The sequence below is a fragment of the Megascapheus bottae genome, chromosome 2 (assembly GCF_031878675.1).
Source record: "Megascapheus bottae isolate mThoBot1 chromosome 2, mThoBot2.hap1, whole genome shotgun sequence".
Lineage (NCBI taxonomy): Eukaryota > Metazoa > Chordata > Mammalia > Rodentia > Geomyidae > Megascapheus > Megascapheus bottae.
This window is the reverse complement of record NC_143510.1, coordinates 62,003,604-62,027,166: the sequence shown is the minus strand read 5'-3', so window position 1 is coordinate 62,027,166 and position 23,563 is coordinate 62,003,604. Positions and strand designations below refer to the sequence as shown.

The following is a 23,563-nucleotide window of genomic DNA, read 5'->3' as shown; positions in this document are numbered from 1 at the left end:
ATACAATCATAGCAACATACCCTATGTTGTAGTTTGATAGTTTCTGCAGCAATATTATCAAATATATACCCTCATTTTTTTATCTACATAGACATATAAATAATTTATATTAAGTAGAAAAAAACCTGAAGGGTAAGCAAGATAACAGAAAATTACATGATATCCTTCCATAAGGTATTTAAGTATATACTAATCATAAACAAAATCATCACTCATATAATTTGAAAATAGCACCCCAGAAAGTAACTGTTTCTTCCAAAAATGATACAATTTTCAAATAAAATAAAAGGGATGGAGGAAATACTAAAACGGGTGTGGGGATGAGGAAACCAAAGACCAAAACCAAAATCCTGACTTAAACCTAGATGAAGCCAACCTGTGATATTCTAGAAAGACATAGAACGACTTATTAAAATTAACTTTAGTGAATGAGGATAATATTTTTACATACCTTAGAACATTAAAAGTTTTAAATCAGTTAGAATATCATAAGGCTAATAGCCATAGATTGTTATGTAGATAGGCAAAATAGAAATTGTAAATTTGTGAAGTATGAAAGGAAAAGATCAGGACAGGTACAAAGTACAACAATGAAACTGGTTTGATTAAACAGGTAAAATATAATTTAAAGTAGTTGAAATTTGAAAAAATGACCTTATTTAAATCTTTGACAAAGTTGCTACTTATAACTTGGTTGTATTCTAGGCAGTGTGTGTGTGTGTGTGTGTGTGTGTTTTTCTTGCTTTGTTTTGTTTTTGTGGGTCCTGGGGCTTGGGCAATGTCCCTGAGCTCTTCAGCTCAAGGCTACCACCCTACCCTTGAGCCAACCCCCACTTCCCGTTTTCTGGAGGTTAATTGGAGATAAGAGTATCAGGTCCTGTAGTGCTAGGGCGATGCTCAGATCTCAGCCTCCAGAGTAGTTAGGATTACAGTAGTGAGCTATCACGCCACTCTTTGTGTTCTTATTGTTAGTACTGTTTTGTTTTATTTGGTGCCAGCACTGAAGGCTAGCTCTTACTCTTTTGTATGTTTTTATACTCATTCACAGCTAACTTTTTAACAAGGGAACCAAGCCCTGAGTTGCCACTTCACACAGAGTAACTGAAGGTAAAGACTCTTAAGGTCTGCAGGGACCTTGATCCTCAGATCTCAACCTACTGAGTAGCCAAGATTATAGGCATGATGCCCACTGGTGCTCAGCTCTTAAGACTTTTTTAATTTTAAAAAAATAATAATAAATTGCAGAAATACTAGTATTCCAAAGAGTACAGTTCACATCTCTATAGTAGCAGGCATTCTATCACTTGAAGGCTATGTACCAAAAATTTAGAATATATTTCTTCAATATATTCTATGTAAGTATCCCTAGAGCTGAAAGAAAGATATTCTATTCAAGGTCTAGGATATGACTCAGGTGGTTACCCAGTAAGGATAATGGTGTTTTATTTTCTGTTTTTTGGTTGGTTGTAAGGGCTTGAACTCAGGCTCTAGGCGCTATACCTGAGCTTTTTTCACTCAGGATTAGCATTCTACCACTTTGGAACACAGCACCACTATGGGTTTTCTTGTGGTTAATGGGAGATAAGTTTCCCATGAACTTTCCTGCCTGGGCTGACTCTGAACCATGATCCTCCACTCTCAGCCTCCTGAGTAGCTAGGATTACAGGTGTGCCCTAGTACACTAGCACCCAGCAAGAATGCTTTATGAAGCTCATCAACCTCTTTATATCTCTTCCTTGCTTAGCATGTATACATTTGCTGTAATACAAAGTTATTTCCCATGTTAAATAAAAAAAGAAACAGATGACCCCAAAGTTATATGTTTGTTCCACTCCTACCACAGTACTACGAAATCTCAACTGAAGAATCACAACACATTTATTTTCCATTTGTATCTCATTAGACTAGGTCTTTATCTCCAGGACCTACCACTATGCCTTAGCACAGGGTCACTGGACCACAGAAAATATCCTGAAGCTAAAAATGACTTTTCAGGACCTAGAAACAGATAGATACTGCTGAGTAAATACAACGTAACTGATTAACTTACATCTTTTTCTGACCGATGTGGAAACATAGAAGATTGGCTGTAGTACATGTTTTCATCATGGTAGTCACTGTCGACCCCCTCTACAAACTTCTTTCTTGAAGCACCAAACATGCTGTTTGTCACCTAAACAAAAATATTATTTTTATCAAGAGTAGTATTTTGGAGTGTCCAGCTTAACCTTACTCTTAGGTGAAAAGCAGAAGAAAGCACTGTCAAGACCTAGAAATTGATCACCTGAGGGCTGATGGGGCTCATGATATTAGCTATCACATTCTAACTTATGTTTTATTTCTACGTTCTAAAATAAAGAAGTTAATCTTAAAAGTTTGTCTTATGTAATAGTTCTGCTCACTTTTATTAAGTTAGAATAGCCTAATCTTGAAAAATGATAGTCCCAAACATATATTTTCCTGTAAGATTCTTTGAAGCATTATGTGGGCTCTTCAAAAGTATCTTTCATTATTAATGTGTATTATCACTAAACCTACTTAAGAAAATTGTTTTTCAAAGTATATTTTTTTTATAGCACAACTTCATTGAAATACAAAATTTTTAAATGATTAATGTAATGGCATACTAGAAATCTTATCTCGGGCCAAAATAGTCATTTTCATTCATCGTGTCTGTGTAAACTTCCTAAAATTTCTAAACTCTGTGCTCTTTTTTTTTGTCAGTCATGGAGCTTCAACTCTGGGCCTGGGTGCTGTCCCTGAGCTCTTCAGCTCAAGGCTACTGCCCTAACCCTGGCACCACAGTGCCACTTCCAGTTTTCTGGTGATTAATTAGAGGTAAGAGTCTCACGAACTTTAGTGCCTGGACTGGCTTTGAACTTTGATCCTCAGATCTCAGCCTCCTGAGTAGCTAAGATTATACGTGTAGGCCACCACATCCAGCAGCTGTGCTAATTCTTATGGGCTTTTTTCTTCTAGATCTAAAACTATCAACTGACTATGTTAATCTAAGGCCAATGTACTCTGAAATTCAAAACAAACTGTAGAGAAATTGTAGAGAAATTTTAAAGATTTTAATACGATGGCTACATATTTTCACAAGTATCAACTTGAAGGGAAAGTCACCTCAAATATGATGTCTGCACATTCATTGTGACTAAGGGTATATTTTCCACTACAAATAATAAGTGCCCCCACTTTTTTTTTATTTTTAGATTTAAAGAAGTATGGTTAAGGCACTCTACCTAGTGGTAGAGTGCTTGCCTAGCATGCACGAAGACCCGAGTTCGATTCCTCAGTATCATATACATAGGAAAAAAGCTGGAAGTGGTGCTGTAACTCAAGTGACAGAGCTCTAGCCTTTAGGGGGAAAAATGCCCAAGAGCAGCACTCAGGCCCTGAGTTCAAGCCCCAGGACTGGCAAAAGAAAAAAAAAAGCTATGATCAAATGTTATTTACCAAGGCATGATAAACATATTATAGACTATAAAGCCAAATTTGATGTGAAACTTTGTTGAAAGCATCTACAATATTTAATGATAGATTTATACCTTAAGTTCCCTGTGAAAGCTGTAGAAAATACAATTACTTAACTATTCTTCCTGAAGTCTGAGAAAAATCTGCTCAAGTAGACATATCTGAGAAAAATCCACTCAAGTGGACATAATCTTAAAAACACTATAACCTTAATTTCCTATGCTTTTAAGCTAGTGAATTCTTTTGGTGTTAAACAGATTTTTTTTTAATCTATTAACTCATTAAAAGGTAAATACTTATTCTTCTTGCAGAAGTAGACTTTCTGAAGAATATCATAAACAATTCTTCTATGATTCTTAACATTATTTCACAGTGAGGTCCCACATATCTATCCACCAATCTCTAATAAGTATTCCATAATAAAGACAAAAATCATTTTTTCTAGGGGAAGGAGAAGTTCGGTAGTTAAAATGCAGCAAAATATGGGGCTGGGAGTTTGTCCTAGTGGTAGAGTGCTTGCCTAGCATGCACAGAGGCCAGGGTAAGATTCCTCGGTACCATATACATAGAAAAAAAGCTGGAAATGGTGCTAAAGCTCAAGTGGTAGAGCTCTTGCCTTGAAAAAGTCCAAGGACAGGGCTCAGGCTCTGAGCTCAAGCCCAGGACTGGCAAAAAAAAAAAAAAAAAAAAGCAGCAAAATATTAAAAAATTAAGTAAAATATAAAAAATTGTAGCAAAAATTACTTTGTAGTCTACAAATTAATACTCAATATATATGAGATTTTTAAGTGCTTTGTAAGTATTAAGACTATAAAGACATATTTAACTCCACAGAACCTGTATAGTTAAGTTCTAAGTCAAAGAATCTGAAGAAATATCATATAAAATTCAATGAAATTTCAGGTCAATACCAGGGCATTTCTCACTAAATTTTATAACATTCAAATTATTCAAACTTAACTCTTTTTTTGACAGTTTGTATATTTATCATGAAAACCAATGATAAACTTCTAGAATTCAAAAACTGTAATTAACTGTAATAGAACTTTAAAAATCAATGTTTAATACTGTGGAAGACAAAATGTATCAAAGAAAATCACAGAAATATTCATTTTAGATCAATACCAGAATTTTTCAAGTGTATATGTAGAGAAAGAGAAGATATATATAGAGAGAGATAGCTATATCTTCTTTCTATATGAAATAATGACAAATGCTTGTAACAAGAGAATTCCATTAAGAGATAGCAAGACCTTCCATGGTATGACTAAAACTAAACTTACTGCTGAGTACATTACTTAAAAGATACTAGCTAAGAGTGAGATTACTAAATACCCTGAAGTTCTGAGACGCTTTGGACTTTATTCTGTAAAAGATGGAAAATTCAAAGAGGTATTTGGATAAAGTTTAAGAATGACATAACTTGGCTTCTGTTTTGTTTTGAATGATTCTATGGAGGAGATAAACAAACTTCCTGTACAAGTGCTCAAAAATGACAGAAATACTAGATACCAAAACTTTTAGTATGGTCAATACAACACGTGTGTAGAAGAAAAATGCTAACTGGGAAAAACAGGAAGAGGTCCTATTTTTTTTTTTTGCTAGCCCCTTGGAAGGACAGAGTATGAAAGTCAGAGGCAGAGAAACCAAATACAAAAATTTAGGTGATAAACAATGCCAGGTTCCCCTCTTCTACATCTCTGTAATTTCAATTTTCTCTATCATATCCTTCCATTTCTATTATTTACTAGCACAGGGAACTCCAACAATATCTATACAGATCTTTATCAATCTACTTTTACTCCTACTTTCCCACACTATTCCAAATGATATCTGTAAGGAAAACTTTCTGAATTTCAACATAAACTTTAAGACCCTCAGTAATCTGACTTTCTTGCCTGGTGCCTCACACCACTAAGTCAGTTACCCAAGTACAAGTAAATTATTTTCAACTTCAAATCCATTTGCATATGCTAATATATCTATTTAAAATATTCCTCCTCTATTGTTCTTTGAAACTTTCCTAGTAACTTAAGATTCTTGCTTAGTCAGTAAAAATATTTTATCATAGCAATTATACAATAAAATTTATGCTACTGGCCATGCATCAGTAAATATTCTACAATGCTACAAACTATATTTATGTAATCATTATGCTAATATAGAATAACATTTACTAACCCTATTTTGTAGCTGGGAAATTCTAAGGAATACATTAGTTAGGTAACTGGTCTTAAGTACTCTAATATTGTAAGTAAATAGATAAGTTTTGGCCTCAAGCTAATGAAGTCTTCCTTTTAGCCATTGTAAGACACAATTTACACTGCTGTATGTTTTCTTCCTAAACTCCAGAGAAAAGCAGTAAAGGATTAGTTAAAACAGCAAACAACAAAACAAAATGAGATACACTTGGCTATCACTTTTCATAAACATATTACTCCAAGTTTCCTTGTTCTAAAGTACTGTTCTAAAATGGTAGATAATCAATATGCTTGGATCTATAAAAACTAAAAGTTCAGGTAAATTTCTAAATCTGTAAGTTCTTAAGTAACTTATAATATCTTCAAAGGAAATGCTGCCATAACTTGGGAAGAAAAATAAACTAAAAACCCTGAATTCAAATGACTACAGTTCTCTTCAGAATAAGTTTCTTGGAATACTAACAACTTAAACCAATGGTGTCTCTGGTTTCCAAGGCCTGTTTTTATGAAACAACTTTCAGAAAATCCAAATATAAGAAAATACCTGCTCTGAGGGTAAATTTTATTTAAACAACAGATACACATCATTTAATCAACCTTTTGTTGTTGTTGTTGTTAAAGTTTTAGCAAGGATTTAGTATAACAGGGTTAAAGTAGGGGAAAAGCAGAAAAAGAGAAACATTTCTTGCTTGCCATATAAAAATAGAAAGTAAAGGCTCCTTAGTCATTTCTTATCATGGATATTGCTAACTGAACAAAGAACTTAAGTTAAAGTCTTAAGCAGATGACATGAGCTTTCATAAACACTCCTCTGATTAATGCTACTAGAAAACTCCAAGTTTACTGCCACCTTCTTCCCCTTAAAACAAAAAGTTAACAGGTAGATGCACAGGAAATATGACTGGTTGAAAAGGTGCTTTAGAAAAACTTAGGGCTTATTTAAACATTTCCACAATCATCATTTTGAAGAGCAGTTAAGTTTCTAGGCAGAGGTTTTTCAAGGATTACAGGGTGTATCCAAAAGTACAAGATGGCTTGTCCCTGAAAGAAAGGAATGGAGAAGAGGAAATACCACTTTTCCTAATCTCAAACTACAATGTGGCATGTTTAACTCCTATTTCCAAATAAACACATATACATACCACTTATGAAGCCCCCAAATCTGCAAACTGAAGACTGCTTCCATCTATAAAATGTTCTCTGATTATTTGATTTTAATCTAGGGATAGTGTGTTGTAAATACTTCAACTAGAATAAACTGATTCCGTGTTTCTTCAAAATCTAAATGTCTTAATCTTACTGGCTATACTAATAAGCCTCATAAAGATTCAAATTAGAATCACCATCATGTAAGCTTTACAAGTAAGTGTAGGACAGTTAAGAGTGGCTCATGTGATTAACTGCCTAGCAAACTCTAAACACTTAGTTCTTTAAAACTCAACATTATCAAGGGGGGAAAAAAGAGGATGTGTGTAACATACAAAACCAAAGTTCTAGTCATTACAAAGGTATACAACATATGCCAACTCAAATAAATATCCTTTAAAAACAGTAGATCTGAGGGAAGGGAAATAAGGACAAAAACATGAGAAGGGGTATTAGTATGTGAGAAGTAATGTATCTACTGCCTGACAAATGTAACTGCAACCCCTCTACACATTATCCCGACAATAAAAAAAACAGATTTGTAATTAAAGCCTAAATTAAGTACTTGCTCATAAAATATTAGGATGTGAAATTATAAAATACAAATGGAAGGACAAATAACAGCATTTTTTAAAAGCCTGTAAGCTTTGAATATAAAACAAATCCACTACACATAAAGAAAACATTCTGTAAAGAGTAAATCAGCCAGACACTAATGAGTCATGCCTACAATCCTATCTACTGAGGAGACTAAGATCTGAGGATCACAGTTCAAAGCCAGCCAGGGCAGAAAAGTCCCCATGAGAGACTCTTATCTCCAATTAACTACTTAAAACTGAAAAAGGTGCTGTGGCTCAGCATAGTAGAGGGCTAGCCTTGAGCAAAAGAGCCCAAAGACAGCACCTAGGCCCTGAGTTTAAGCCCCAGAACCACCTCCTCCCCCTGCAAAAAAAAAAAAAAAAAAAAAAAAAAAGATTATCTTAAGCCAGAGGAGAGGAGGACTAGTTTAATACAGAAGGCTGGGAAGACTTTAACTACATACTGAAAAAAAAGCAGACTTCTCATCTGCTTTGCTGAGGGACACAAAAGATTCAATAAATTTAAAAATTATAGAACTTAAAGAGAGGAAATGAGACCTGAAATGTAAAATACTTTGCATTCCGATCTCTTTAAGCCATACACACTATCTGAAGGAATGTTATTAGTCACAGACCATATTAAGAATGTTTTTCCTGAATTTCAGTTTTTCTTTTAATTTTAGCCTCCTTTACTCTGCTTTCTACATATTAATAATGCATTGTTCTCTTATCCAAACAGTAGTTTTACTGACATTGTTGTTCTTTGTTCTGCAGTTGCAGACACAACACAAAGGGACCCTTACACATACCTATGCCTGTTACTCTGTAGATGCTGAAACTCTATTCCACCCTCAATCCCAGAAACAAGCCAGAGTAATACAGTACAATGATTTGCAACAGTCTTCACAGAACAGTAGTAGGACAGTCTTCAATAGTAGTAGAAAAGTCTTCAATAAAAGCTTGAAAATCAAGAAATGAGTCTAGCTGGGTACAGTGGCTCATGCCTGTAATCCTAGCTACTCAGGAGGCTGAGATCTGAGAATCGCAGTTCAAAGCCAGCCTGGGCACTAAAGTCCATGAGACTCTTATCTCCAATTAACTACTAGAAAACAAGAAGTGGTGAGTAGCTCCAGGGGTAAGGTGGTGGCCTTGAGCTGAAGAGCTGAGGGACAGTGCCCCGACCCAGAGTTAAATCCTCACAACCCGTCCCCCTAAAAAATTTCCAATAAAATTTAGGGTATTGAAGACAAAAATGTTGCTTTTGATAACTGGAATTGAAAGTAATTAATAACCTCAATTTTAAAAAGTCAATGTTATCAAGTCTGGTCTGGTAAACTGAAATTATGTATAATATGAAATAAACCTGGGAGAGCTAAAGACACAATTTTCAAAAACTTGAGAAGTCAGAGCCTCAAAAAGTAGTTACAAGGTAAGTAAAGACTCTGGTTATATTCCTTTAAAATTACTTCTGAAAATCATGCCTAATATAAACAGAAAATGCTATGAATATTGGCAGTTCACTCTCCCATACACAAGGATTTGGCTTAATAGTTTATTCAACAAACAGTTGAACTGTGTACCATATCTTGAGCCTTCTTTCAAACATATATTTATTTTAACTATCAATATAAAGACTTGGAGAAATGCTCCAGTCTTCCTGTCAAGGGTTCAAAGAAAAAGACATTTGAGTTTTCTTTCTTGTACAGAGTAAAACCAAGACATATGAGTTTTCTTTCTTGTACAGAGTAAAACCATTACTACCTGTCTAAAACCTTTGTAAAGAAAACAACACATTCAATACTAGTGGGAATGTTAAGATTTGCCACCTTCCAAGATTATAACATATGATAAAATTGTCTTCAATGTGGTCAGTTCATGTTTTCTCTTTTTTTGTCTTAACTTCTTTTCTGAACATGAGTTTCCTGTTTCTGATACAGCATGTGGAAAATACAAAGTTTTTAAAGAAAATTAAGTTTCTTTGTATTATAATATTAATGGCTTATTTATAGCGACTTAAACAATTCAATTTAAAACAGACTTGAATGATTTTAAGACAGTTCTATGAAGAAACATTTGTGAAAAACATTTGTAAACTAACAAAATGACTCATTGGTAAAATGGCCCAACATCCACCCTCAAAAATACCAGTATTTCCCCCAGTTTTTTCCCATTGTATACTTACCTGTGCAACTTCTTTCAACATTTGCTATTCTGGGGATTGGAAAGCTCAGAGCTGGAGGCTGAAGTGAAGAAGGAAAGGTTGGAGGGTGAGCCATGGCACCAGCCCCACACTAGGAGCTCCCCTGAGATATTACAGCAGGGTTGACACCATAGCTCTGAAGTTCAAACTCCAGCAAACGATAAGAAAGGAGTCCAACCAGAACATGATAAACGATGGGATTCTTCTGCTCTTTGAAAAATAAGGAAATCATGCTATAAAGATCTGAATGTCCAGTTTCAATATTGACTCCCTGTTCACCTTCATTATTTATTATCCAACCCCAGAATCATCTTTCAGACTGATTTAAAGTTCTAACAAACAAAAAGGCAGCACTCTCTCTATAAATTTGTAAACTTTTCCAGAATATTCAAAGATAGTGCTTACCTGGACATCATGAAAACATGTATAATATGTTCAAATAAGTGCCTAGTCACTTACTCAATCTCTTGTTCTCCAGAGTGCTAAGGCTCTCATACATGGTAAAACCATCAACCAGCAGAATGAAAGTGGGACTGCATGGGATATACTTTGTTTTAAAAAAAAAAAAAAAAAAAAGGTAAGCTAGAGATGACTTTGGGTTTATTCCTTGGGAGGAAATTAAATTTTCTGTATTAATCTTTTTAAGTAAAGATCTTTTCATTAGGGGGCTACTTTAACCAAAATACATGATAAAGAGAAAAAAAATGTTCTACAAGAAAGGTATTTAAAAAATTTTAAAGACAGGGAATTTGTTCACTGTTTCTTACTATTTTTGCAGTGTGGGCGATCCAAGTCAAGGCCTTATATCTGCTAGGTAAGTACTCAACTACTGAATTACATTCCCAACTCCAACTCCTCCTCACTTTTATAAAAACATATCTTTTTAATATAAGAAGTAAATCACTACTTCAGAGAAAAATGAATTCTGGTATAATTATTAATAAAAGTACATGCTCATTTATTTCAAGACAACATTCAATAGCATGGATAATGAAACTGGCAATCCTATAATCTTTTTATTTTAAAATTATAAAGATATATCAAAATCCTGAATGAAGCATGAGGAAATTAATAATGAAAAGTATTCTTTCAACAAGGGTATACTGAACTTTTAAGCACTTCTAAACATCTGTCCACATAAATTAGCATAAACACTCACTGAACTGTACTATACAAAATGTTTTCTATCAGCTTGTTTTATCAATTTTCAGAAAACAGGAACATAACAAATAAAAGGGAAGAAAAGCAAAACACATTTATAGTAGTTTCCTACATTTTTGCTAAGGCCTAAAGACCTATTTCTTTCACCACCACTGTTCCCTAACTAGACCATTTCCAGATCTTTACACTATTCTTTAGGAATGCTGTTTCCTTAGCTATATCTAATAGGTTTCCTACTTTATCCACTTCTGGTATTCAATGAGTGAGAATCTCCCAATTTAAAGTACCCAATTCCCAACCACTTTTTCTTTCTTCCTTTTCTCTCATTTCTTTCTCTTTTTTTGCCAGTCCTGGGCCTTGAACTCAAGGCCTGAGCACTGTCCTTGGGCTTTCTCAAGGCGCTCTATCACTTGAGCCATAGCACCACTTCTGGCTTTTTTTCTACGTATGTGGTACTAAGGAATCAAATCCGGGTCTTCATGCATGCTAGACAAGCTCTACCACTAAGCCAAACTCCCAGCCCCATTTTTAAATTTTTTTTTTTTGCCAGTCCTGGGGCTTGAACTCAGGACCTGAGCACTGTCCTTGGGCTTTCCTCAAGGCTAGCGCTCTACCACTTGAGCCACAGCACCACTCCTGGCTTTTTTTCTATGTATGTGGTACCATGGAATTGAACCCAGGTCTTCATGCATGCTAGACAAGCACTCTACCACTAGGCCAAACTCCCAGCCTCCAACCACTTCTTCTAAGTTACCTTTGTCATTGTCATCTGAGACTTTAAGTCTTTTCATGACACTGATATCATGTCAGATATACTAGAATGTCCTGTAATTTGGGTTTGTCTTTGTTTTCTCATCATCATATTGAAGTTACATATCTCAATGTTACATCAGTAAGGTGATAACATCTTTTTCAAGTGCAGCTTATATACTGCACACATTCCCAATATTAGTACATAAGGTATTTATTATAGCTAACATTAACCTTCATCTTGGTGAAGGGGATACAATTTCCAATGTTCTCCATTGTAAGTTTTTTGCTTGTTTTTTGTTTTAATTTGTCATAGTACTATGCTTGACCTCAGGACCTGGGTGCTGTCACTAAATTTTTTTGCTCATAGCCAGCAATTATCACTTGAGCCACAGGTCCACTTCTAGCTTTTGGATAGATAATTGGAGATAAGAGTCTCACAGACTTTCTGGCTCAAGTCTTAAATAGAAGCATATTAACAGCCCAAAGTGCCACAAACAGGAGACAAGAATAGTTCAAACTTCAAATTTTTTACCAATGTTCTTTTAGTCTTAGCACAGCACCTTTATTTTTTTTTTCTCTTCAAAAAAGGTTTTCATCACTCTCCCTAGAGGTGACTTCCTTTCAGAAAAGTGTATTCCTTGTCAAATAAATTCTCCTGTCACTTTTGCTTAAAAAAAGAAAAAAAAAAAAAAACCACACAACTTTGTATTTCATTAATGTCCCATCCAGATTAAACAATAAATGAATGATACAATATCTAATTTTGCTCCTCCAGCTAAAATAATGAATAACTGACATATTTATGGTATTATTAGATTCCAGAGCAGCTTGGGGGAGAGAATTCAAAGAGATGATCCAGTATTAAACCAGGTGGGGATGTGGTGGCTTACGCCTGTAATCCTAGCTACTCAGGAGGCTGAGATCTGAGGATCAAGGTTCAAAGCCAGCCTGGGCACAAAAGAACCTGAGACTCTTATCTACAATTAACTTTTAGAAAATGGAATGTGGAACTTGGCTCAAAGGTAGGGCAGTAGCCTTGAGCTGAAGAGCTCAGGGACAAACCTCAGGCCCAAGGTTCAAGCCCCATGACCCACAAGAAAAGAAAAGAAATGATCGGGTATTTTGCATTATGGTAAACAGCAGAAGTACTGTAATTATTCCAATCATGAACTGGAATTAATTTACAAATCTGTGCTGTTTTATATTTTTTCCCAAATTACTGTAAGTCTGAGATCAGATTTCTTATTTATATATACTGAGATTTTTGTATTGTAAGATTACATGCCTTGGGGCCAAGAGTTTGGCCTACTGATAGAGGGCTTGCCTACTGTGCACAAAGACCAGGGTTCAATTCCTTGGTAGCACATACATAGAAAAGGCCGGAAATGGTGCTGTGGCTCAGGTGGTAGAGCTCTTGCCTTGAGAAAGCCCAAGGTCAGTGCTCAGGTCCTTAGTTCAAGCCCCAGAACCAGAGAAAAAGATTATATAACTTACATGAGCCATGACTAAACATTGACATAAAAGCTTATTTTCTTTACCAGATATGATCTTCAACTAAATTATAAACAATCTTAAGCTTTCAACTTCCAGTCAAGATGGAGGAATAGTAGAATATACTGCCCAACCTACCAAGACAATTTAAAAAGTGGACAAAGTATTATGGCAGAAAGGACTAAGAGGTCACCTTAGGCCTTGTCAAAAAAAAAAAAAAAGAGAGAAAAAGAAAGAGAAACAAAAAAAAAGATAAATATATTTTTTGAGCTTATTTTTTTCAGGGGGAGGGGGAACGTGGAGCATGGCTTAGTGGTAGAGTGCTTGCCTAGCATGCACAAAGACCTGGTTCAATTTCTCGCTACCACATACATAGAAAAAGCTTTAAGTGGTGCTGTGGCTCAAGTGGTAAAGCTCCAGCCTTGAGAAAGCCCAAGGACAGGGCTCAAGCCTGAGTTCAAGCTCCAGGACTGATTAAAAAAATTTCATATATATATATAAAATTTGTAAAGCAGATATTATCTATCTACTTCCTATACACATATACAAAAACAATGGCTTCTAGACATAACTATACTTGCTTGAAAGAATTTGGGGTATAATAAAGAGAAGCCCAGGTAGATAGAACCCAAAATTCTCTGTGAATGAAAGCATTGTTTAGGGTAGACCATGGTAACCAAAGTAAGCAGACTACACTAGAATATTAGACACACGATAGCTGTATAGGAAAGGTCTGTGCAAATTTGGAGGTGGGGAGGCAGATAAATACACACTACTATAAGAAGCCTGAGAGTCACTTGGAAGTAACAAAAAGCAAATGATCCTTAAAGCTGTCACAAGGTTAAGAATCATTTGTTTTTACCATGCAAAACGAAGAAACAGGGCTAGGAATGTAGCCTTGTGGAACAGTGCTTGCCTAACATGCATAAAGCACTAGGTTCAATTCCTTGTACCATATACACAGAAAAAGCCAGTAGTGCTGTGGCTCAAGTGTCAAGAGAGCTAGCCTTGAGCAAAAAGTGTCCAAGGACAGTGCCCAAGTCCTGAATTCAAGCCCCAGGACTGACAAAAAAAACTAAAAAAACAAAAAACAGAAACATCCCAATTCATAGAGTACCTATGGCTCAGGAGCTGGGAGAAAATGGCCCTAAACTAAAGGTCACTCTGTTTAATGAAACTTTGAAAACCAAAACAATGGAAGTCCCAAAGACGTACATTCTAAGTAATTTACCTGCAACATCATGAAACCTCAAGAATTTTAACAGAAATATAAAACAATGTTTTACATTTAGTAGAACGACTTACAAAGGACTGATGTCCAAGCAAAAGATCAACCAAGCAAAATAGTCAAAAATAGCAACAACAACAACAAAAAATCAAACCAAAAGAGACATTGTTCCTACTGATAGAAATAACAATATAATTAGTAGAGGACATTATAATTAAGGTTAAAAAAAAGGTTAAAAAAAATGACTGCCAAGGCTGAAAGAGAATAGTAAACTGAAAAACAGTAATAAGAGACTATCTTAAATAGAATATGAAGAAATAAATGTGAATGTCAGTAATATGGAGAACAATTTCAGGGCAATTTAATTGGAGTTTCCATATGGCAAACAGTAGAGAAAAAAATATAGGAAACACAGTAAAGGCAAAATAAGGGAAGAAAAAATTCATAAAAAAAACACCATATCTGATTTTTATAAAGGGTATAAAGATGCTTGTGTTTCTTGTGAAGCACAACAAATTCGAAGTACTAGAGTTATAAAAGAGACCAGTTTATATAACAATCAAAACATACTTAAGGGACATCACAAATAAATAAAATGACAAAAGTAGCCAAAGGCAGAAAAGATACATCAAATACACGGGACCCAAAATAAAACCCACAGTATATTTTCACTAGAATTGAGATCATGCTATGTAGCCATACCAGTCTAGAACTTATCATCTTCCTGCTTTAAGCTCTAGAATGCTGGGGGTCTAAGGCATGCAGCACCATGTACAGCTGAAACACCACTTTATTTGAGGGTACTATAGAGCTTTGAATTCAGAATAATCACTTTGAATTCAAGAACTATCACTTGAGCCACACTTTCAGCACTTTTTATTCAGGCTATTTGCAGGTATGTGTATACCCTGATGGGTTTACCCAGGGGCTTAATCTCAAGGCCTGATCAGGTACTATCATTTAGCTTTTTCCATACAAGGCTGGAACTCTACCATTTGAGCCATATCTCCTCTTCTGGTTTTTTTGCTGGTTAACTGGAGATAAAAGTCTCAAAAGCTTTCTCCCCAGGATGCCTTTGAATCTCCATCCTCAGATCTAAGATCTCAGCCTTATGTGCAGCTACAATTACAGGCATGAACCACAAGTATTTGGCTTGTTCTGCCTACCTCTGGGTTGACAAGCACCTAGTTCGGGAGGTGGTCTCCCAAACTTTTTTACTCAATTGAACTACATCCACAATCTTCCAGATCTGTTTCTTGAGTAGCTAGGATTATAACTATAAGCCACCAAAAACGTGTAGCAACATATTTTAAAGTTCTTCAAGAAACACTGTCAAAATATTCATTACCCAGAAAAAGTATCTTTATAAATGAAGGTAAAATACTTTTCTGATATTCAAACCCTAAAGAATTCTTTGCTATCAGAAATGCAATAGGAAAGTTTTTTTTTTAATTCTACAAACAGTAAAGACCATAAATGAAGACAAACAAGAAAGGGAAATAAGGAAAATAAAGCTAAGTTAACAAAAAAATAAATAAAAAGAGAAAGGATGAAAGAAAATGAGGGGCCAGAAGTTTGGCCTAGTGGTAGAGTGCTTGTCTAGCATGCACGAAGACGTGGGTTCGATTCCTCGGTATCCCACATACATAGCAAAAAGCTATGGTGGTGAGGCCCAAGAGCTCTAGCCTTGAGAAAACCCAAGGACAGTGTTCAGGCTCTGAGCTCAAGCCCAGGACTGGCAAAAAAAAAGAAAAAGAAAATGAAAGGATGAACACTAAATCTATTTAATTATGGATGACAAAAAGTAGAAACAAAACTATCACTATCATTCAAAGAAAGAACAATGAGATTATGAAAATCCAAGCAAAAACCATTCCCAACAGGAAGAGAAATTCAAGGAAAGATGTAGAAAAAAGAATTTAAAACAAGCAAAGTATATATGTATACATATTAGAGTACATACAATTAAAGAACCAAAAACACCTGTCAAAACAACTCAAAATGCTTCATAATTCAACCAAAAAGTATTTACAGTCTTACTATATATGTTAGATATTATTTCCAGAAGGAAAGATCACAGAATGTGAAAATATAGATAACTGTCATTTAAAAAGTATATTGCTAAGCATAGATGAGAGGGAAATTTAGCATCCAAAAGTATTTTAGGTACATAAAGAAATTATTACAATAACTACATTCTTCAGCCACAAAAAGATTATAAAAGAAATAAGCAACAGAAACAAAAACCTAAGCTTGGAAACTTTAAGTCACCTACAAATACAGTAAGAATGACAACATATAAAAATAAAATTTAAAAATAATTACATACTAGAATTTTATTGTTAGTGAAATAGACAAATCTCTAATAGAATTAATGAAAATGAAGATGAAGATACAGAGTAAAGAATTTTAGGAATGAAAGTGCTTCTTAGGAGGTAGGAGAATGACAGAAAGATGTCATAAATACATAAACAAACATGTTAAATTGAAAACTTTGTATATCAATTCGAGTATTATAAAAAAAAGGCAAGATTCACACATTAGTAGGAAAAATGTATATTCTTCAGAGGAAAAAAAACTTAAATCAGAAAGTAACATTAGGAAAAATTTCTTTACCTTTAAAAACATACCTATAAAAATTCCTATCATACCTCATATTTATGGCAATTTAACTCTTTTCCTCTATGACAAGTAATAAAATGAGATTACTACTAACATGTCAATATTTTATCAGAGGTAAAAGAAAGTTCAGAAAAGAATGTCATCAAAATTATAATAAGTTCCAAAATGGCCATTTCCAAATGATATCATTAACATAAAAATATAAAAGACTACAAATACATTATAAAAATAACAAAGCTTCATAAGATTGAGATACAAAAATTAATTTTAAGAGTTAACCATTTCAACTTAACAATAACAACTTTAAAAATACCATTTATAAAAGAAATCAAGACATATTTATGCATAAAGAACATAAAACATATTAAACATATAACAATAAGATAAAATATAAAAGACCTTAATATGTAAACTCATGGATAGAAAAAATTATAAATGTATCAAGTCTTTGCCAACAAAAAAATTCAACAATTTTGGGGGTTGGGAGTCTTTTAAATTCTTATTCATCATATAACAAATGATCAAGAAAAACCAAAACATTCATGAAGACCAATATTAACACAGACATAATTATTTAAAACAAAACTACAGTGGTTTAAAAAACAAGATACAGGTACAGACACAGCACATCAAAATAACAGAACAAAGACAGAAGTAAGAAACTCATGTATATAAAGAAACCCTGCTTATAACCAAGGAGCTAGGGAACACTGCTGATTAGTTTACAAAAATCAGATCAAAGTTAAATACAAAAAAGCACAAAAACTTATTTTAGAAGAATAAACAGAATATCTTTACTTGCTTTCTCTGACATCGCATCTCAACAAACTGGAAAAAAATTGAATTCTGACATTATCAAATGGCAGATGAACATAAATGTTATGAATAAAACTAAAAATTGGTATATACATGCCCATATTTCTAGAAGATCTTTTAAATTTAATATTCTTGATATTTTAGAGTGACTGAGATAACTTTTCTAACTTCATAAACCTCCCTCTGGTTATTTTCATGTAATGTTTTGAAAATATGATGTCTTTTTTTCTGGCTCTATTGTCTTATCATTTTTATTTCAATGGTTGTTATCCACTTTTATTCTTTCAACATTACGCACTTAGGAGGGAATATGGGTGAATCATTTTCAAAGAGTCCACAGAGATAGACTCTACTAGTCGCTTTAACCTTATCATTCTGTCCCTTTTTCCTCATGCAATGAAGCTGGCAAACCTATCCTAGTTTCAAACTGATAAAATACATTACCAGTGAAACATCTCAATGCTTCTACTCTATAGCCGCAAAAGTTGATAAATGTAGTTCTTTATATTAATTCTCATATACATGTATTTTGGTTTTGAATGTGTGTCTTTGTTTCTGCACCAAACCTAGTGCCTAGGCACTGTCCCTGAGCTTTTGTGCTTACAGCTAATGCTCTACCACTTAAGTCACAGCTCCACTTGAAGCCTTTTGGTAGCTAACTGGAAACAGTCTCATGAACTTTTCTGTCCAAGCTGCAGGCTCTCCTGTCCATGCTGGCTTTGATGCTTAGAACTTGCCTCTTGAGTAGCTAGGATTACAAGTGTGAGCTACCTGGTACCAACTGTCACCATATTAAAAACACTCATGGGGGCCGGGAGTTTGGCCTAGTGGTTAAAGTGCTTGCCTAGCATGCATGAAGACCCGGGTTCGATTCCTCGGTACCACATACATAGAAAAAAGCCGGAAGTGGTGCTGAGGCTCAAGTGGTAGAGCTCTAGCCTTGAGAAAGTCCAAGGACAGTGCTCAGGCCCTGAGCTCAAGCCCAGGACTGGCAAAAAAAAAAAAAAAAAAACACTCATGGGTTTTGGTTTTGCCATTTAGTTGTCATATTTTGTATGTGGGAATTAAGAATAAATGGTAAAAAAAAAAAGGCTAACCTGTCATAATCAGTAGAATTATGTCAGAATCAGCTCTGCTTGCTTCTATATTTTAGTTAGTCTGCAGAAATATTTATTCTGACATATTTTAGCTTAATAATGCATTCCATATTCATAACTGAAAAAATTATTTGTACAAGAAATTGTGAGAATATTTTATATTATATATATAAAGCCTAGTAATAATGCCCAAGGTAGAATCATAGTTCCAAAATGGCACACAGGTGTGGTGTGCCATTTTAAATCTTCTTAGAAAATAAAACAGCCTGTCAGAAACCACATGACTTAGCCTAACAGAATTTTTTTTTTGCCCAGAGAAATTACTTTAAAGAAAAATTATCATCAGGTGCCAGTGGATAATTTCTGTAATTCTAGCTACTGAGAAGCTGAAAGCTGAGGATAGCAGTTCAAAGCTAGTCCATATAGGAAAGTCTGTAAGAATCTTATTTCCAATTACTCACCAAAGAAGCTAGAATTGGAGCTGGAGTACTATCCTAGAGGAAAAAAGCTCAGGGACAATACCCAATCGCACCCTAGGCACATTTGCACGTGCGTGCACGCACAGACACACAGACACACACACAGACACACACACACACACAAATTATGACCACGCAAAGGGTGCGCTATTTGAAGAATTCCGCCAGGCATGGTGGGAAGTGTCTATAATCCCAGCTAAGGAGACAGAAAATACAAGATGCAAGTTTGAAATCATTACAGTCAGTATATAGACAGTGAGATCCTATTTTAAAACAAAATAAAAACAAAAGTACTCAAGTGGTATAGCACTTTTCTAGGAATTGTGAGGCCATGGGTTTGAAACCCAGAACCACCAATAAAAGAAAACACATGCTACCTCAACAACTGATGATTTTTAGATAGTAAGGCAAGGAAAAATGAGTTTGAATATAACACATTCAAGGAAAGGTTAGCATCACAGAGCATTAAGCCAACCAATGAACAACTCGAGAAGATTTCTGGTTGTCCATTACAGCAGAAACAAATACCAGGAATGTCAAATAGCTGACTTCTGTTGCTCACAGTATGATTGTGCCATGAACCAAAGCAAAGCAGCACATATCCTTTAGATATATACTCTATAGACAAAATGATATATCATAAAGATCGATATGTGTCTATGATATACAAACTCTCACCTTAATTTTAATTGTGTTCTTAAATTTATATGCCAGTGATTTCATATAGAGATTCCATTCTTAAACGTTTGTTAAACCTGACATTTGAAACACAATGCAAAAAAAAATAAAATCAGTTAATAAAATCTTTTAATTAAAAAAATGTCCTTTCTATTAAGAAGCAACTTCATTTCAACAGCTTTATTGCTCTGGGTGAATAAGATGTAACAAATCATCACTCTTGCAGTTTTCACTATTCTCTATCTCTCATTAGAGATAGCAAATCACAGCCATTTGTTTTGAAGAGTTTCAAGACAAAACTGTCAATTAATTCACTGTATTCTAGGCATTTGCTATTAGGATCATTTCTTCACCAGCTCATTCTTTTCTAATACCAAACAGCAACAAAAACTAAAATCTATTATCTTTTTTCTGGGCACCAGATCTATCATGACAACTCTTCAACTGCTAAATATCCATTTAGAGAATGTTCCCATTTATTTTCTTTTACTACAAATTCTTTATATTCATTATGAACCTTTGACATACTACAATGACATAGATTCTAAAGTGCTTTGAAGCCAGTGGATTTTGAGTATATCAGAGGAAATCAACAGGAATTAACTATGTCACAATTATAACTAAAATATTATCAACTGAAAGATGATAAATCTGGATTGTAGATAATATATTTTAATAATATATAACAAAATGAAATTGAGATTCACTGAAATTTTAATTAAAATCTTAAAGAAAAACATTAATTTGTAAATAGTTCCACATACTCTAACATATAAAACAGAAATATAGCTACCAATGCATTTCTGTATGCTAAATAATTAGGTAATTTTATGTTTTTAATGCTTTATGCTATGTAGAAATCCTTGGTGAATCTGTCAGACTGGTTTAAGTAACAGACTTTAAGCAAAAGAATTATGTTTAAGTGGTTAAGCAGTAGATTATCTAAGAAATTGTTCAGGATTGTGGGCTTAGAAATTTACAATACCTTTATCCTACTCAAAATAACAGAATAAGGCAACACTTTTCAAAACAAATAAATGTTTGCATGTGTGAACACACATATATAGTAAAAATTACCAAAATAAAAATGAAACACAAAAGTCAAACTAATGGGAAATGTGGTAGGAGATGAGCTGTGGCGTGAGACATTTCTATATAAGTTTATAAAAAAAAATCTGCACAAGGGCTGGGAGTTTGGCCTAGTGGTAGAGTGCTTGCCTAGCATGCACGAAGACCAGGGTTCAATTCCTCGGTACTACATGCATAGAAAAAAGCCAGAAGTGGTGCTGTGGCTTAAGTGGTAGAGCTCTAGCCTTGAGAAAGTCCAAGGACAGTGCTCAGGCCCTTAGCTCAAGGCCCAGGACTGGCCAAAAAAAAAAAAAAAGAAAGAAAAAAAATCTACACAATACCTATTTTTTAAAAACAATGATAACATCACACCTACAGTTAAACAGAGAAAGGTATGAAAAGACACACACAAAATTCTTGAATCTGACTTTATTACCTGGTATAATGTATATTTGTTTATTTATTTATTTATTTGAAATAGGAAAGGGAAGGGGGAAAAACAAGATGATTGGGAGGTGGAGGGGGGGGAAATGGGAACAAAAACATGAGAAGGGGTATCAATGTGTAAGAAGTAATATACTTATACTTACTAACTGGCAAATGTAACTGTAATACCTTTATATATTACCCCAACAATAAAAAACATTTTTAAAGTAAAACACACACACACACACACACACACACACACACACACACAAAACTGTTGAGTAAGCTGTGAAAGTAAACTTTCACATTGTATTTTATATTTTTCTTAAACATTTTCCAAGTAGCATCTGTTAGTTTTATTATTTAAAGTTAAATAACAGTAATAAAAAGCAAAAGACCTCCTACTGAAAAGTTCCATTCAGAGTAAAAATTGTGAAAATACATGAAAACACATATTTCCAGATTTCATCCTGTCAGTTTTTTCGATGTTTCATTACTGAAATCACATACACTGAATTCTCATACTAGGTACTATGCTTACTAGATGAACCAAGACAAAGAGAAATGATTCCAGTGTCTAGGAGCTTATTACACACAGCAGCAAAATCTTACATCTTTCTACAATGATGGAAGCTTTCTAATCTATATCCTTCACTACTAGAAGCACATAGCTATTAAACATCTGAAATATAGATTGTGTGACTAGCAAACCGAACTGCAGTATTAATTAATTAACCTGAGTTGAAATGGCCATTTTTTGGGTAGTACCTACAGTATTAAATAGCACAAATCCACAGAATAACCAAGACCAACTAATGATAACAATGTATTATGGTAAAAATTAAACTGGAAATACACAGAAAGGCTATCAAAGCAAGAAAAAAGGAGCACCGACTGAGCCCATAGCAGATTGGCCTCTGGAAAAACTGAAACTCTTGAATCATACAGAGAAAGGTAAGGCGTTAAGTGAAGAGAACCAATATTAAAAGCTTGAAGGTGTACAAGGTGTGCATGCTAGGGATCGTCAAGCAGCTTTTCATTACCAAATAGAAAAACCTACTAAAAGGACTAACACAAAAGGCACTGGGGAAAACATTAATATTTTTTAAAAGCATGTAGAGGTCAGAATGCAAACTGATTATGTAAAATGTTTAAGAGTTTGATTAACAAAGGAAAAGCTATTAATGAGTTAAATTTGTAATTAAGATGATTTAATTTACAAAGGATCCTTCTCTGGATAAATTGATGTATGTAAGAACATCTGGCAAAACACCTGGCATTAACATGTCCTGGGCAAAGTTTGATAATGTATGTAAAAAGAACAAACTGTGAAACATTTAAATATACTGTCTCATTTGAATTAATACACTAACCTATCTACTGAAATAAACTTTATCTACTGTGTGCAAATTCCAACATTCAATTAAATTTATAGTAAAAAACAAAGAATAAGAAGTACTGCAATAAAAAGATATGAAACCAACCCAGATGCCCCTCAGTTGATGAGTGGATCAACAAGATGTGGTATTTATACACAATGGAATTCTATGCTGCTGTCAGAAAGAACAAGAAGGCCCCATTTGTAAGGAAATGAAAAGACTAAAAAAAATATCATATTAAGTGAAGTAAGCCAGAATCAAAGGAACACAGGCTCAATGATTTCCCTCATTTGTCATAATCAGTAGAAACCTTGGGCTCTCCTAGCAGAGATTTACAATAGAACAAAAACTAGATACATAAGGCCATATAGAATGACACTAAATGAAAGGACCTCCAGGATATAGAAACAAAAGCCATATAATGAGTGATTGTTGTCCTTAATGTACTATGTTATCTCTTTTGCTGTCCCTTGGTTATCTCATATTGTTACAGTATTTCACCTGGTTATCTGATATATTGTATTTGGTTATTTGAAGTCAGATAGGGAAGGGAGGAAAACAAGATGGGGGCGGAGTGGGGGAAGGGAAATGGGGACCATGTCATGAGAAAGGGTATCAATGTTTGTGAAGTAATACACCTTCTATCTGGTGAATATAATGTAACCCTCTATTAATTACAATAAAATATATGAAAATAAATAAATAAATAAATAAATAAATAAAGAAGTACTGCAATAAAACCAGTACTTCAACTCATACCCAT

At 34.3% G+C, this 23,563-nt stretch overlaps 1 protein-coding gene across 7 annotated transcripts in view; it reads right to left on the bottom strand.

The window, feature by feature from the left end:
• The window catches only part of Cnot2 (CCR4-NOT transcription complex subunit 2), a 91,532-nt gene that overhangs the window by 41,949 nt on the left and 26,020 nt on the right, over window positions 1–23,563 (bottom strand). For 4 of the 7 annotated variants that reach the window (XM_090328239.1, XM_090328238.1, XM_090328240.1 and 1 more), the window contains one exon: window positions 2,051–2,173. The exons of 2 other annotated variants lie outside the window; for them this stretch is intronic. In XM_090328239.1, coding sequence (XP_090184365.1) covers window positions 2,051–2,173 — 123 coding nt within the window. Of the gene's footprint in view, window positions 1–2,050; window positions 2,174–9,584; window positions 9,643–23,563 lie in introns of all 7 variants that reach the window. One more of the 7 variants, XM_090328242.1, reaches the window with a different exon arrangement.